The sequence below is a fragment of the Ciconia boyciana genome, chromosome 1 (assembly GCF_034638445.1).
Source record: "Ciconia boyciana chromosome 1, ASM3463844v1, whole genome shotgun sequence".
Classification (NCBI taxonomy): Eukaryota; Metazoa; Chordata; class Aves; order Ciconiiformes; family Ciconiidae; genus Ciconia; species Ciconia boyciana.
In genome coordinates this window covers 99,027,548-99,044,234 of record NC_132934.1, presented here as the reverse complement: position 1 = coordinate 99,044,234, position 16,687 = coordinate 99,027,548, and the positions used below count along the sequence as shown (strand labels likewise).

Below are 16,687 nucleotides of genomic sequence, written 5' to 3'. Positions count from 1 at the left end.
CAACACAGAAAGACCTGGTAAGACCTAGTAAAGCCATAATAGCACATTTGTGTTCGACATAATTTCACACCGAAAGTGTCAGCAGACAGATTTCCAGACAGATACCCCTTTATAAGATAAAATGTTTTTCTATCACACCTCTCTCTTCTTTTACACATGCACTCTTCTATTGACTATAAAGACGTACGTAAGTTAAGCAGAGGTTAAATACAATTCATGTTAGGCATATAAACGTACTGAAGCTTATACAGTGTGTAAATAGTAAAAAGGAGAGACGCAAAGTATTTTGAAGGTGTGAATTTGTTAAACAGGAACCTGCTTTTATGGCTTTGCTTGGTCTTATTATGCTTCTGATTCTAACTCTTGAATAGAGTTATTTAACACACTGCCTGCGACCAGGATTTAGGGCACTGCTGGTCTGGCACACCAGAGCCTAAGCACTGAACCAAGACGACGCAAAGCCCCTGCCCGGAGGAGGCTGCTGCTGCCCTAGCTGAAGGAAATTGTTAGGAATGCTGTTAGCTCATTTTTTAAAGGACAATTTCCCGTCAGTAACGAAACAGCAGTGTGAAGTACGCAGGACAGGAGCTGCAGCTTATTAAACGCGGGAGCTGGGTGAGAGCGGCAGGAGGCTGGCTGCCACCGCGCGCCCCATGAGAGGCAACAGCTGACTTGACAAGTGGCTCAGGTCCAACCCCAGGAAAGGAGACAGGGCAGTAAATTCAGCTCAGGCAACTCCTCTTCACCTCCCGTGCAACTGCTCTGGTTTGCCCACGAGAAAACATCCTCCTCTTACAGAAGACAGGAGCCTCGGGCTGGGAGAAGACGGCAGAGCTTCCCTTCCCTCCTACATCCCAGCGTGGTGCTAAGCAGGGTTCCTGAAACCTTCCTTATTTAAGTAGCTATAATTGTTCAAGCAAATCCTTCTCTCTCAGAAAAATCTTAAAACTCTTCCCGAGCTGTACATGCCTCTGAAAAAAAAAAAACAACCTTCCAGTACCAACAGCTTCTGCAGAAAATGAAATAATCATTTGCTGGCTCACATAAATTGTGTGAGCTCCAAGATTCATTCTCACACGTGAGCCACCCTAACTGTAAGCCCTGCCAGGACAACCAGCTCCTAGAGGAGGATTTCAAGCAGTCGAACCTGTAGTGTACTGCTTCAGCGTTACCTTTGGTGTGATGCTTAGGTAGGACGATTCGGTGGCATCCTTCAGGAAGCCGGGAGCAGCGAAGGGTGGAGGCTTCGCACTTTCGTTGAAGTGCTCGTCGGCTCTCAACCCTCTAGAGGAGAGGAAAGCAGCAGTGCTGCGACTGTGGTTGCTCAGCTCCGAGAAGTCCGAATCGCTTGCAGATGATTTCAAGTGGCTCCTGAACCTCGTTTCCAGACTCATCTGCGAGTCCTCAAACACTGAATCCTCATCGGAGAGCTGAAGTTTTTCAAGTTCTTTGTTAATTTTTTGAACATCAGCAACTGTTGTAGCTGCAGCGGAGTCGCTGTCAGATTTAGAGTATTCTGCACACAGATTGAGGATTGTCTCCAGCCGCTGTCGTTCCTAGTTTAAAAAAAGGTAATAGCACTAAGCATCACATGTGAGCTAAAGTAAAGACGAAGTTAAAAAAGTTTGCTGGTTATTTTTAATTTTTTTTTTTTTTTTTTTACAGTGAACGATTAAAGTCCTCCAGTTCCATGTATGTCTAACACTTAGAGATAATAAACAGCTACACATAAATAAATTACAGTGCAAGATGAAGAATCAAAGTTAACATGGAAGAAGAACTTAAAAAATTAAAAGTACATTTCAAAGAAATGAATAGCTACTTAAATAAGATGTCCTGACACTTATTATCTTTCCAATGTAGAAAATTTTAATATTAATAGTTTACTCAGGTTGTTGTAACTATACCCCGTTTGTGTGTACACACGTCCAGTGAGCTGACTGTATAAATCACTTATAGTTCCACTTTACACTGATGCTGTACTCCTACCAAGCTGCAAAATATTGCACAGATTTTCCATGAACTCACTCATTCCTAACTTTTTTGGCTTTTGTTTTGTTAACTTTGATTCCCTTCTTTGGGAGAGAATTAGTCTACATTTTGAAGCACACCGTTTTAGGAAGATTAACAGAAAAACGAGGCATCACATCTAAAATACAACAGATGTCAAATGCACAGAAGTGGGGGAAATCTTTATTCACCAGTTAACTCAACTACCATATGGATTCATAACAACATTTCAAACTTGAGAAGCTGAATAGCTGTGCCAGTTTGACCTCACGTGCTTCAAGTTGCTATAAACATTTAATTCCTGAAAGATTTCTAAATCTTTATGATGCTTTATAAAAAGGATCAGAAAGCTATATTTGTTTTCTTTTACTATATTAAGAGGTGATGCTTTTATGTAATTTCATGTTTCTTTTGCTAAAGAAGAAAAATAATGTAAATAAAAAATTGCTTACCATAAGCCTATTGAAAATTCTGTTGGAAAAAAAGACCACTATGAGAGGCTTGGCATTAATACCTGCACTAATGATCCAATTTCTGATTTCTAGGAAATCCTTCTTATTTTTAGTCATATTTAAAAAGAAAGCCAAAAACCCCCAAAATCCTTGGCCTCCCTCCCCAGGAACCACTGCAGACATATTCACTTTCCAAGCTCTACCTGGCATGACATTTGCAAACAGGATTTGCAAAGCAGCTATTTCTGACAGTCCTAGCATTGTCTATGCCCAACAGCAAGGGATAGCAAGAATCAAGCAAAGCATTTCAGGCCATGCATTGCCTGCTCTTTCCCTGCAGCAAGCCACTGGAGTTTTATGAAAATTTAACACTGCTTTACAAGCACCCAGCTTTTTATACACCCACGTGTAGGGACTACATGTTCACATCACCCCGTATCACCCGCAGTTAAGAGCTGCATTTCTGAGCTGGAAAACCCATCTGAACCCATCCGTTTCCAAGCACTACCCAACCGAGAGAGCGCCGCAAGACGGAGATTTTGCCTTCAGGTAGCTTATTCCCAGGTTCCCATTGCAAGTTTCCTCTGAAGCCTCCTGTAACAGCATCGGCAGAGATGGGCCGCTGAAATAACGGAGCCCTGGGCAGCTGCAGGGCAGCAATTGCTAGCTTGTATTTTCCAGCAAATGGGTCCAGCAGATTCTGCAGACATCCTTCAACCCCAAATGATCGACATAATTATAACTCCCCAAAGCCTTGTTCCCTCCAGGCAACCACTGCCAGACCCTAAGTCTCTTCCCTTACCCCTCCAAGGCCGCTATCCTCCCTCTTACTAAGCCTTTTGGCCACGCAACCCAATTCCTAAAGCGCTGTGCAAGTGCTGGCTGGGATCGCCGGTAATTATGCAGCTCTCCCTGTTGTGACGGCACCGGGCCTGGCCCTTTCATACAGTCATCGTAATGGTTATAGATGGGAAACACGGCATCAGGACATGAAGTCCCATCCTTCCCTGCAACAACAGGGTATATCAGGTTACCCCGTGCCAAGCCTCCGTCCCTTCCATAATAATAGCAAATGGCAAATTTCAAAGCGCAGATGCTGCTCATCCGAGCCTAAGCGCTCAGGTAAGGGGCTCTCAACTGCAAACCTGCCCTTTGCTGAGCAGCGAGGCGGGGGGGTGGGGAAGAGATTCTTTTTTCCCCAAGGCTCAGATGCTCAGGAAAGCTTAAAAAATGCAGGAAAGCCTCTGCCAGTCTTCAAAAAAATGCTGATGAACTTTCAGACACATTACAGAAATACCGACATCTCTCACTTCTATTTTGACATGTGCCGAGAGGCTTACGGACAGGAAGCTCTGTGGTTATTTTATACGCTCTATTCTCATAATTTCATCTCGGCCAACTCATTCCCGCTCCAGCACACCTGCATTTAACTGTTTCCAGCATAAATTTCTGAGTCAAGCAGCGAGCTAGGAAAGCACCCCTGCAATGAAAAGTGCAAAAGCAGTAGCATGTGGAAAATCCAGTCAATAATTTTGCAAGAAATACCACACAAGTTATTTGTGACGCTGAACACAGCAGAGGGAAAAAAAGGTATGTCAAAAGAAGGAAACTGGTTTAAAATTGGCTCTGGCAGGAGGGAGGGGTGTTGAATCAAGCTTTGTAAGCCTTTCAGTGTATTTCCCCATAAAATGTTCTTTTTAACTGACTAAAACATCTCCATGTATTTTCAGTGGATTTCTTACCTACTGCAAAAAGGGGTAGACAGGTCTTGTGCACTTTCTGCCTGAGCAGTCCTGACTTTGACAAAGCTACACACCACCTATGGATGGCTGCAAATTTATCTGCTGAAGGAGAAGGGTGGGATAAGGGGATAATAACACTCCTCTGTTATCAATTAACAATGACATTAAGAGACATCCCTGGCACACTGTAAAGAAAAATATTCCAAAATAGCAGAGATAAATGCCTCCCAACAGCAACCATGCCAGTGATTCCTGGATTTGTTCATCTGCTGCATGTCACGTATATGAATTTAACAAATGCATAGAGGTGATGCTATATCTAGATATGAAGGCAAGACTTAGTTAATCAGCTGTGGCAAGCAGGAAGCTTTTTAGATAAGTGCCATTAGCAACTGAATAACTCCAGATTTCATTAAAAATACATGTGCAGTCTATCCTTTGTGACCGACGCTAACGAGAATTATGGCTAGTCCATGCAGCCAGGGCTCCCTTTGCCTGAAGGAGAGGCTGTTGCTCTTTTCAGCTACTGAAGAACAGCAGTTTTCCACTGTTGCTCTTTAAAAACCTCACGGGCAGGCAAACAACCAGCTTCACAGAAAAAGACTGGAGCAGCAGCTAGTCAAAAAGGAGGGGGGGGGGGGGGGAGAGGCAGAGAGATCGGAGAAAGAGAGCAGCAGAAACTCCCCAAACTTTCTTTTTTACAAATACATTCAGTACCCCACGGACAAGAGGCAGGAGGAAGGGTTTCTCTCTCCTTCCTCCATTTCCAAGGAGCTGGTGATTTCACACCTGTCAGATGCCAAGAAGCTTATTTCAAAGGTAGACTTTAACTACTGGGCCTGAGAACAGCTCGCCAACTGTTCTTCCCCTTCCCTCCAGTTTGCACCAGTTTCTCACTCCAGCCTTATTTATTTTCTCATTTTCAGCCCTTGTTTTGCCCTAGTTAGTCTTTTGGCTCTGAGGTTACCACTCGCAGCACAGAATTTGGAAAAAGCGCTGGTATTTCCTGCCTCTGCCTCACACAGCGGAGGCACCTGGACGCAGAAGCGCTGCAGAGACCACCTCAGCTCCCAGCAGAGGACCGGGTGCAGGGACCAGGCTGGCATGCCTCGTCCTTACCTTCCCGGTACAGGCACAGAAGAAACGGACTGGTAAAAGCAGGAGAAATCAGGGGCACGGAGTAGAGCCGGCCTCCAGGGAGGAACCGAGCAGATGACTTTCTGCAGAATTAGCTCCTGTATCTGCAGGCACGTATTCGGCTCCTGAGGAAATGCCATCAGCTTCCAAAATAACAGCGCTGTTCAGACCAGTGCCCTTTTGCCCCTACAGTACCTATGCAGATGCTCCTTTCCAAGTTACACTGAGAGCAGGAGCCTGAAGGAGCTCCAGTGCAGTACTTAAGGTCTGTAAATGACAACAGGTCTCCTGAAATTGATTTCTTCCTGGCCCATATTGTTCATTTGCATAGAACGTATAGCTGCAAGAATTAAGTAGATGTAATCCACACTTTGGATTATTAAAAATCCCACAGAAATGTTTTGGAACAATTAAACCTGAATGCTCCTGAAAATTTACTCAGTTGTCAGTGTTACTTATATGCTGCAGGGTTTTTTTATCCTCTTACATGGCACTTGTTCATTTAGTAAACCAAATTGATGTTAAGTAGCTATTCTGTAACACTACAGAGACTGTCAAATACTAGTGGTGGGAAAAATTACCTTGATCTAGCCTTTGTCTACTTGGCTGGGGTTCCTGTAAGAGGTAAGTCACACTTTTTATGTACAGCTTGGGTACTTTTATGTTTAAAGGATCTATAAAAAGACACAGTGCCAAAATACATCTATAAAACATGTATACGAGGTTTCTCCAAGCTGTATGGGAGGTTTAAATAAGCTCTACTAACCATAAATTTAAAGCAGTACCACCTTGAAAATTCCCAAAGTTTTTCATTTAATTTTCCCTTACATGAGCACATCTTACTAAATTGTAATATGTCAATGCAAACCAGGCACAGGGATATTCTGTATTATTCCCTACTTGCTGAATAAACTTAATGAAATTCAACGCTCTTCTGACTGTGAAAAGTGGACTACGGAATAAGCTCCTTGAATTTTATTATTGCTCATTTGGGCATCGGTCATATAAGCTGAAATCTCTCCCAGCACAATTCCTGCATCTAGTAAAACTTCAGTAACAAGCACAAGTTTACAGATCTGTACAGACAGCTGGACTATGGAAGGTATGACGCAGACACTGCACATGTCATTTTTTAGTACCTACCACCATCTAGAGGAAATACATTGTACTGCCTAAAAACCAGCTGTAGAAAATCAAGTTTGGTGCTATTCAAATGAGCGGGTATCAAACAAAACAGATGGCCTTAATATCTGTCTGACTACGTTGCTCATCCTGACTTCCCCACAGGCTGAAGAGAAAGACTGCCTTTCAGTTCCAGCAGCTACCACCATTGGGCTTTTATCTCAGATAGGAAAAAAAGAATGAAATTTCCTCTTTAAAAGAAAAAAAAAATTAAAAGTTCAATAGCTAACTGAATCTCATTGAATATTCTTAGATCACAGTGATAAATTTTTTCCTTGTTTATAAGGCTCCTGGGCTAGCTTCAGCAATAGCTAACTCTGACTTCTACTTCTGTAAAGCTTGTATAAATATCCCTACACCAAGACGCAATGTCCGGTCAGCTGGGCTGGAGAGGAAGCAGAAGCAGATGGTGACCCACCAGCCTGCTGACTGTGCAAGCTCCAGGAGCAACCTCGCGCCCTCCCACCCACTCCCACAGCCCACCGGTCCCCGGCACTCAGCAGTAACACCGGACGGATGGCAGCAATGGGAATTACGGTTCCTCCCGCTCCTCAAGTCACAGAGGAAGAGGCTGTCAAAACAGAAGTGGCACCAGTCTTCAGCTAGTTTGGGTGAAACCAGCCATAAAAGGCAAATCAAAAGAAAGAGAGAAGGAGAAACACCAAATCCTACATAAGTACATATATGTCTTTTCTGCTTGGTGCATGGGAACACATTAAAACTCAGATGTTTAAATCATTCAAAAAAACCCTGCAATGCTTATTTTTACTGCTTGCACCATTTTTTAAATTCTCAGTTTATTTCTTTGGGCAATGACAGCAGATCATTTGGTTTCATATGCAGGCCATAGCAGCAACTCAAAATGCAAACTTCCAGAGGAGCCTCTGTCACTTAAAAAGTGAACTAAGCACAAGTAAAACTCATAGAATAATTTATATGGAAAAGAAAAAAAAAAATTGTAAGTAAATCAAAGGGACCAAGGACAGATACTAGGACAGACTACGATGTGTGCACAGGTTTTACTAAAAAGAAAACCAAAGCAGAGGTGAATAGCAGCTATCAAACACAACACCCCAAAACGGCTCTGTGCCAGCAGGATAGCTACAGGGGCAGTGCTGGTGCAAATGAAGATGCTCCCCGCTTCAGTACCTAGGCTGTCGAGCAGTCTGATGCTCTAAAGAGGAGGCTTATGTTTCTGATGAAGTTCTCTGAGTAGTCCTACATTTTTCTTCCCTCTACCTTGCTTCAAAAACCACAGTATGTAATAGTCTAGTACTTGTGCAAAGAGGGACTACGTTTCCCCTGCCATTTACCTACCAGCCACTCAATCTGGACTTTTACTCGGTGCCGGGAACCCAAAGCACACAGTTTTGCTATCCATGGGTGCTTGTTTGGTTGGGGTTTTTTTATTCGCACCTTCCCCCACCCCCCAAAAAAGAAGAGACCTGAGCAGACCTGATCTCTAACCTTTGTCCATCTCACATTTCACAAGGGGCAGACAAAGCTGCTCTTTGGAAACTCAGGCTGGATATATAAAGACCCTGTTTGGATAGACCCATCCACTCAGAAGGACAAGAATAAACCAAACAGGATAGGCCCTAATGTACAAAGAGCTGATGTGGGGATTTATTTAATATTTTTTTAAAAACACAAATATATTCCTTCCTCTCAGATATCTTAAAGCCTATTTATGGCATTTTTCAGACCCTCAAACCATTGGAAGGAGGCACTCTCCTGATATTCAACTCTTCCACCAGATAGCTCAAAACAAGAGGGGAAAAAATTATTGAGCAGGAGCCTGAACAGAAGATGAACTCAAGCAGGAAGACGTTCCTTCATGTTCAAATTATATGCAACACACAAAACATTATCTTTTTTCAAAAGCTTTAACATGCTTGGAAAAACAGCTTGCAAATTCCCTTTTTAAAAAATCAGGACTTGACAGAAGTATTGTCCAGCGACAAAAGAAATAGTGAAGAAAAAAATAATGTAGTCATTACATTCAAATATAAAACCAGAACAATTTTTAGTATTACTGAGTAATGAAACAATCCCATATCTTCCATCCCCCACCACAAAAAAAAAACAAACAAAAACTGTTCTCTTTGAAATACAAATACGCTCTACTATGTTGTCTTTTATGACTGATTATCTCAGGTTTTACAGCATGACTGTCTGGAAAACCCTCCGATAAGAAGCAAACACCACTTTGCACACACAAAACACCAGGACTAGGGAGAAGAGAGGAGATTTCCAAAGGGAGTGGAGGGAGAAGGCAGCAGGAAGAAACAATCTGCCAGCATTTCTGCTGATGCTTCCCACTTTTGCGTGCATAAGCACAACCACCTTTCCTAAGCCGCCCAGACATTTCCACTCGCAGCTGGCCCTCCTCGCCCCGTGGAGCCCAGCCCCTGCTCCCGAGAAGCCGTAGCTTCAAGGGGAGCCGGCAGAGGTTTCGGGGGGCAAAGGGAGCAAGGCAGGGCAGGGGCACGGACGCCCTGCCGCTCACCGAGGGGGAGAGGGACAGTGCCTGCACCCCTCACACCCGCGCCTCGACTCTACAGCCCTGGCTCTAAGCAGGCAGAGATGAACATTTTCACATCTTGCAAACCAACAGCGTGTATCTTACAGACTACAGTGCCGAGCGGATTAGGGATGAAAAGGCAGGCTCCTGCCCGGGTAACAGGTTCCTCACCAACTTGCATCAAGGACGTAGGTGAGACGGGAGGGAGACATCTGCACGGGTTACAGGGAGACATCTGAACGGGTGCTCGCAGGTGCGGCTCGAAATGGGAGCGGTGGCCTCGCACAGGCCATTGCTAGTGGTCCCGGAGGGGCAGCCCCTGCTCCCGCATCCCGCTGCTCCCGCATCCCCACGGCTTTTCATCCTGGCCTGCCCGGGAAGTGAACTCCCCTGCAGGCTCGCTGTCTGCACGCAAACTAGACAGGTTTAAGAATATCCTATCCCCATTTTGCTCAAATCCATAAAGATTTGAATTAAAGTACACAAATGCAAAGTTAATGTCTCAAATCTAAGACTCAGTAATACAAACTGGCCCATCTAACGACCTCCCTTTCTACGTGGACAATAAAATCAGTACAATATGAATGCATGTTAATAGGGTTCAGAGACTCTTGTAGCCACTGAGAAAACTTTTTTCAAATAAATACTAAGTATCCTTTCAGCGAGTTTCTATAAGAAACTGCTTCAACCATCTTCATGTGTTCTGAAGACCTTTTTTTTCTACCCAAAAGTTGTTTCAATAATACATAAATTACATTTTATTCCCAAATTTAATCCCAAGATGAAGCAGTATGCACTGCTTTACATTGACTAGAGACAAAGAGGAAAAACTCTGTCCCCTTCTGTTACTCTCCATTTTGGGAGAGGAGGAAGCAAGGAGGCCTATATTTTAATGAAAATACTCAGAAGGAAAAAACACGACCAAGCAGGGAAAGCTCTGATGCTGGATGTCGAACCCACACCAATGCATACCTGACTCCACAGCACACATGGCTGAGCAGCTTATAGTGCAGTCTCTTTTTTTTTTTACCCACTTACCACAAAACAGTGCCATCATCTAAAACAAAAAGTGCTGGATCCCTGCAGCGCAATTTGTGGGTTTTATGTACGTAGACATTTTAACAGAGCCCGCAGGATGACTGAATACAATTTACATGGGTTCCAACATTTTTTTAAGATGGCTGAATGGTACTGTCTATCTGAGCTGTTACAGCAGCATGCTATTTAAGCATTAGCTTCATGGACTGTGATAATAAACAAGGCATCTGAAGCAGGCAACATTTGACTTTCAAAACACGGCAGCTTATGCTTTACTGTACCCTCCTGATGGCTAGATCTGGGATGGACGTTTTGCAAATGCTAACTGCCACAAAAAACTAAGAGGAAGAGAAAAAATTACCAGCCGTTCCATCTCCTGCTCCCGAAGCCGCTCTTCCCTCTGCCTCCTGTGATAGTCCATGAGGTCTTCTCTTCCCGAAATGGAGCTAATGCTGTTCTTCCGCTCTCGCATGGACGTTTGCAGTGAGTTTGGCGTCTGCCTGTAACTTTCCAGATCTGGGTCATCAAGTTCCACGGAACTGGTGGAAAGGTTTCTTCGGACAGAGAATGACCTATCAAAATCCAGTGGGGAGAAAGAACTACTGGGACTTGTTCCTGAGAGTCCAAGTCTATCGAAATCATCAGAAAGATATGGGGAAGAAGGTGCTAAAAGCATCTTTTTAGCAATTCGAGGGCTTGCAGGAACACTAAGAGTTGAACTGACATAGGGATTATTCCCAGAGACAGAGTTTGCATGTGGTGAAACCCCTGAGCTGCAAGAAGAAAAATTCAGGTAATTATCAGCATCTAAAGCATTCTGAGGTAGATCTTTTTCTCCAAGTTTTTTCCTTTTAGTATTACCCAGAGAGCTTCTGGGCGGCAAACTTAATGGCACCAGCTGGCTTTCTGTTGATTTATAAAGTCTGGGTAGGGAACGACTGTACATTCCCATATGACTTAGAGATCCACCAGAGTATTTCCTAGGCCGTGAACCCAGAGTCTCCATCATCACATCCTTGTGCTTAACTGGTTTTATGTGAAGGGCCAGGCTGTCTTCAATATTCATCCTCCTGCCTTGCTTTGGGCTAGAAGGCATGCTGGCCGCCCCCGAATTGCTAGCAGGTGAAAGCATCAGCTCGTTCCCCGAGCTTCCATTCCACATGGTCAGAAGAGAGCCCGAGATCTTCTTTGTCTCCAGCATTCCTGGGAAGTAGACGTTGTCATACGATTTGTTTTTCTGACTGTACTTTGAGTAGTGAAACTTATCCATGTGTCCAAGGGATTTTTCATTTTCTCTGCTGGCATGAATATCAAAGTCTGTCCTTCCTAAACTGTACGTGCTGAGGGATGGAGACGTGCCCGATACGGAACCCAAATGCTTTACAGAGATGCTTTTATCTGGAAGATATGGGCTTTCACAGGGGAACTGCTTGCCTCCTTGAATTTTGGTAATAGAGTGTGTATTTTTAACACTGGAGGAAGGATTAGGTTTAACTGGCATAGGTTGTGAAAGGGTTAAATACGAGCCAGCATAGTCCCCGTTTGTTTTAAATTTGAGACTTGATGAATATTTCTTTGGGTTGAGGTTTTCCATAATATCCTGGAGACCATTTTCAAGGGAATTTGCCACAGAACCCTTTCCCAAACTAGCATTTTGTAATTCCATCTGGTTTTGCGTGTGGCTATACTCTCCCATAATCTTACTGGAATCTGTAAGGAAGAGAAAATAAGAAAAAAAGTTTTTAGCAAGTAGCCTCTTGCATGTGCATGCCTGCAGATTAACTTGAAAAGAACACTTTTTGTAATAATTACTGTGCTTGTAATAAATGTGTCTCAGATCATTAAGCAAAGAAGGGGATGCACAAACTTTCCCATCTCTATTTTTGCAAAAGATGGAGACTAAAAAGAAGGGGTAGAGGGACATCACCAAATTCATACTACAAATCAGCAACACAGTTAGAAAGAGGCTAGACCCTCTCTTTGGTGTCCTATCCATTGCAGGCACCTGTGGCTCAGCCTTTATAATGCTGAGCCTCCTAGGTTGTCCATGAAGCAAGGAAGCATTACTGTCCTGATGTTTTACAGCTGAGGAACTGAGGTTCAGAGAGAAGATGCAAAGCAGACAGCAGAGTAAGTAACTGAAGACAGGTCTCCCAGGGCTCAGGATACAGAACATAAGATGCTGCTCCCAACCACTTCTTTTAAGCTGTGCAGCTAGTGCATCCAAGCCCCAATATACTAATGAGCTCAACTCAAAGCTCAGTAGGAGTTTGTCACCTTTCTGCTTACTCTGTTGATTGTCATGCAAAGCTTCATGGAAAAGTACAAAACCTATGCCCATTTTTCCAGGTGTTTCAGCTCAGTGCTCTTAAAATACAAAGCTGTAACTACATCTGCAAAGAGCACTTTGGTTAAAAGATAACCATAAGGAAGTATAATGCTAGGCTCCGTGACTTCATTCAAAACAACAACAGACTCACATGATGATTAAAAACACTGACAGGGGTTTAAGGTTCCAACACTTGTTCAGAATTATAATTTATATTCTGGAAGAGGACACCAACCAAAAAAGCCTTTGCTGTGGTGGATGTTATTGTTCAACGATGCGTCAAGCTCCAGCCTACAGTTCTGAGCCCCGCTTTGCCAAAAGCAAAGGAAGGAATTCAGCTCCTGAGTGTCAGTCACTGCTGGAGATAAAGAGGACCCCCAGGAGGCTTGCACTTAGACCTCAGTTGATGTAAAAATGGCACCATTAACATGTACAGCAGCTCCTTGGATGTGCTAGGCTGTGCTTCGAACTAATAAAGCACTCTTCAGTGTCAGTTCCTGCAGTGCCAGTGAGTGTTGCTTCTCAAAATAAGGGTCAAATCTGGGATTTGCTCTTGGCTCAGTCACATTTCACCTGTGACTTCAGCCACCTCATGAGAAACCTAATCTCAGCTTGTCACTCGGGAGGAAAACCTAACATCCAAATGCATGAAGTGCCTTTAAAATCCTTGGAGGCAATACTTTAATCCTCTTCCAAGTACCACTTCAGACAATTACATGGACCTAGACACAAAACTTGGATTCCCGCCCCCCACCAGAGCTGATATGATCTGGTTTCATTGAGGATCACTAGGTTCAGATATCTAGTGGAAGGTGCAATGCATTCTTTGAGCGGGTCCTCATTTCTGGGACCTCCCTTGCTAACATGGCAAAAAACCCTGGAATTCATTACTGTCCATTACACATACATTCAATAGTCCTCTGTTGCACAGGCTTCCTCTACACAAACTATGGTAAGGCTAAGTGTGTAACAACACATTCTCCTCAATTCTTAAGGAACAAACCCATAAGTTTAAGAACAAACAAAGGTAACCATCATTAATAATGTAATTGAATAGGCAGAAGATAAAAGGAGTTAGCGTTATGGGGGGGGGGGGGCAGGGAACAAACAAACAAACAAACCAAACACCTTCTTGAGCATAGTGGACCTGGCTAAGCATGTGTTAATTACAAGCTCTGGTAGTGGCCAAAAACATTAACTTGCAGCTTCAAAACCAAGCCTCAGGCTTACTACTACACAGAATTCAATATTTTTACGCTGACTGTGATTTTATTTGCTGTAATTTTAACACATTTGTTATGATGATACAACTAAGTTGCCTTTGAACCAGTAAGTTCACAGAGCTTTCCGTCAGACCATCACTGCTGTGAGCAGTGAAACTGCAGTTTCTTATAATTTGACATTTTACTTGACATTTTTTAGCTATTTTCACAACTTTTGATCAACAGCAATGATGAAGTTCAAATGAACAAAAGGAGGAATGTGACCCACGTTCAACAGAACTCTTGTCAGGACAAGACAAAATCATCTGGAAAAGATCAAGCATTCATCATATTAGTGGTGCTATAAGGAAGAAGAACAAGATGTAAAAGTTATTTAGGAGCACAGGTATAAAGCACAATGTATATGCCTTGTATACTTAGCCTTCCATTGTGGAACGGAACCTAATTTCCATCCTCCTCGCTCTTTCTCCTTCCCTCTTCCAAATCTGTCTTGAAAGCTAATCTCATGTCAAAATTGTACTGTCCAAATCATAACTTGAACAGAGCTGAAGTTCAAACGTTTTTCACTAAATTGCACTGGCTCCTGTATAAATAGCTTAGCAGACACATTAATGGGACATTAATAATTGTTTATTACTCCCTTGCAACACCAGTAGGGCACATTTAATCCTACAAAGACTGGATGCTTTTGCCAAAAAACAAGTTAGCTCATGGAAACTTTCAGGCCTGTTCACCACAGCAATGAAGGGTTCATTGTACTTGAAATCCAGACGAGTACAGTAAGAAAAGGTCATGATACCTTCATGTAGCCACTCGGATTCAACTTTTCTCTACTGTACCTTATGCCAGTTCTTCTGCGTTTTTGGTTCCACCACCACAGTGCCCGCAATCATACAGTTAAATCCCAACTGGACGACAGCACGTTTAGCTGAACCGTAGCTACTTCCCACAAACCAGACCTTGTTTGTTCTGTTTATTTTTAGGGTAATGTTTGGGATGAGACTTTATGAATATGCCAGGATGCGTTACACATCCTGGCTCATGCTGCCTTCGCATGCAGCTATAGGGACTGAGGCCGGTAGCTCCGGCACGTGGCGTGCCCTGCATCCAGCATCCATGCATCCCAGGTCAGCACCCATCCTGCAACCAGGTCAGCTCCAGTTTTTGCTTGGCAACCTTCAGCACACAGCACAAGGCTCTTCTGTTTAGCAAAGTATTCGCTGCCTGGAGCTATACAGAAGGAAATTCTTCCATTTTTTTTATTTTCTTTTTTTCCCCCCTCATTCCTTTTCTTCCTTTCCGGAGTTGTTTAGCTGGGGGTCACTGGTATCTCTTCCAGCCAGGCATTAAAATGATTAGGGAGGGTTGGCTGTCTGCAATGTATCCAGCTGTGGTCTTATTTTGGCTGGTAAATGGAGTTAGACATGGAATAAGAACAGAGCCCTGATCTTATCCATGTGTCAGGAGAATTAAAGGACCAAAATCAGTAACAAATTCTGAAAGATCTCAGTATATTTACAAACAAAGTTCATTTTTATTAATTGATTACCTGATCCAACATTCTGAAAGGAGGAGAGGTTACTTCGGTTCGGCATCATATTCGTCTTCTACAGGGTGGTTAAAACAATGCTAATTTGAGTAAACCAGATAAATTTTGACCTGCAAATAAAATAACAAAAGAAAAAAAGTTGTGTTAAGAAGTGTACGCTGAGAACATTTTTCAAGTCTATAATATAGACCAAAATTGGCTTTTCTTATGGTAAAATTCCCAGAGACAACTCAAAAAGAAATATGTTAAAAGATATTTGGAAAGGGCAGTCCATGTTTAATGTGGAGATTGTAAAAAAAACTGTCTGCAGTTGTTTTATCAGTTTAAAAGTCCATATAATTTCATTTGATAATCAGCTATTATCTAGGATCCTGACTCTGTGCAGGCAGTTACTAGTCACAGCTCCTGAGTTTTGTCTGTGATTCTGTGGCTTCCTTAAGAAATCATTAACAAGGTTGGACTTTTCTGCTGAAGATTTTATTTTTGAAAGCCTATAGCCCAGTTTCAGCCCACACAACACCAGCATCCTGCAATCACAACGAAACCTATGCAAAAACAGGTATGCGATCCAAAACACAGAAAATGTTTTGGCATGCAATGATTTCTGAGGTTCCAAAGAAGCCAGACTAGGAATGTAAAGAGATTCTTTAAAGTTTATTTAGAAAAAAATACAAAAAAAAATTGATATGGCTACAAGAGAGACTTGGCTTAAAAGAAATGCCAAAATTAAATCTCAGCCACTAAAGACTAAAATTAAATCTAAATCCAAATAGAAGATCTCTAGCGAGTTGCTCTATTAAAAGATTTATTTTTTTATATACACATCTGTTTTTAAAAGGTCGACAAAAAAGCTTTAAAAAAAATGGCATCAAGTGACAAAATTAATGGTGACCATCTGTAAGTCCTCTGGGCTTTATCTCTGAACAAGCAAATAGAAATGCGGCAGAAAAACAAGTGAAGAATGGAGACAGATGTCTGGGGCTGTCTAGAGACGAGCCACCTATTTAATTAACCGCAGTCGTCACCGCCGCAACGTTTCAGGTCCCCGTTGCACAGACTTTTCGTGCCGTGCTTTTTCACATTATTCTCCTGGGAGGACAGCCCTGGGATAAGGGAGCTGGCTGCTAATCCCTGAAGAGGGAGGCTCTTTTGCCGTGACCTCTGGCTTCTGCCTCACCTGCTCCCCCCATGATGCTCTCCCACAGGGGGCCAGGCTCTGTCCCTCCCCTCTGCTCCCCCAGGAATCCCCCTGCACTGCTTTCACTTCGCAGTGCCTTTTCCTTCTCTGCAGAAGTCATTTCTCTCTCCTAAGGAGAGAGTTTCCACCCATCGGGTACCTCTCCCCCCCTCACAGCAGGAGGTGGGCTTCACCCTGACAGCCTCCTCCAAGAGCACGCAATCCACCATTCCCCAAAACCAGCACTGCTCTCCAAGGAGCCAGGGTGAGGAAGGAGACCCTCGGAGTGCCGTACCTCCTGGGGGGACTCACCCACCACGTCTG

General features: G+C 43.3%; 1 protein-coding gene across 11 annotated transcripts in view; it reads right to left on the bottom strand.

Moving 5' to 3' along the window:
* PHLDB2 (pleckstrin homology like domain family B member 2) overlaps positions 1–16,687 on the bottom strand; it is a 111,180-nt gene that overhangs the window by 45,897 nt on the left and 48,596 nt on the right. For all 11 annotated transcript variants that reach the window (XM_072884807.1, XM_072884860.1, XM_072884879.1 and 8 more), the window contains 3 exons: positions 15,187–15,296; positions 10,447–11,795; positions 1,173–1,556 (listed from right to left, as the gene is read on the bottom strand). In XM_072884807.1, the coding sequence (XP_072740908.1) occupies positions 1,173–1,556; positions 10,447–11,795; positions 15,187–15,235 (1,782 nt within the window). In that variant the 5' untranslated portion in view covers positions 15,236–15,296. The remainder of the gene's footprint in view (positions 1–1,172; positions 1,557–10,446; positions 11,796–15,186; positions 15,297–16,687) is intronic.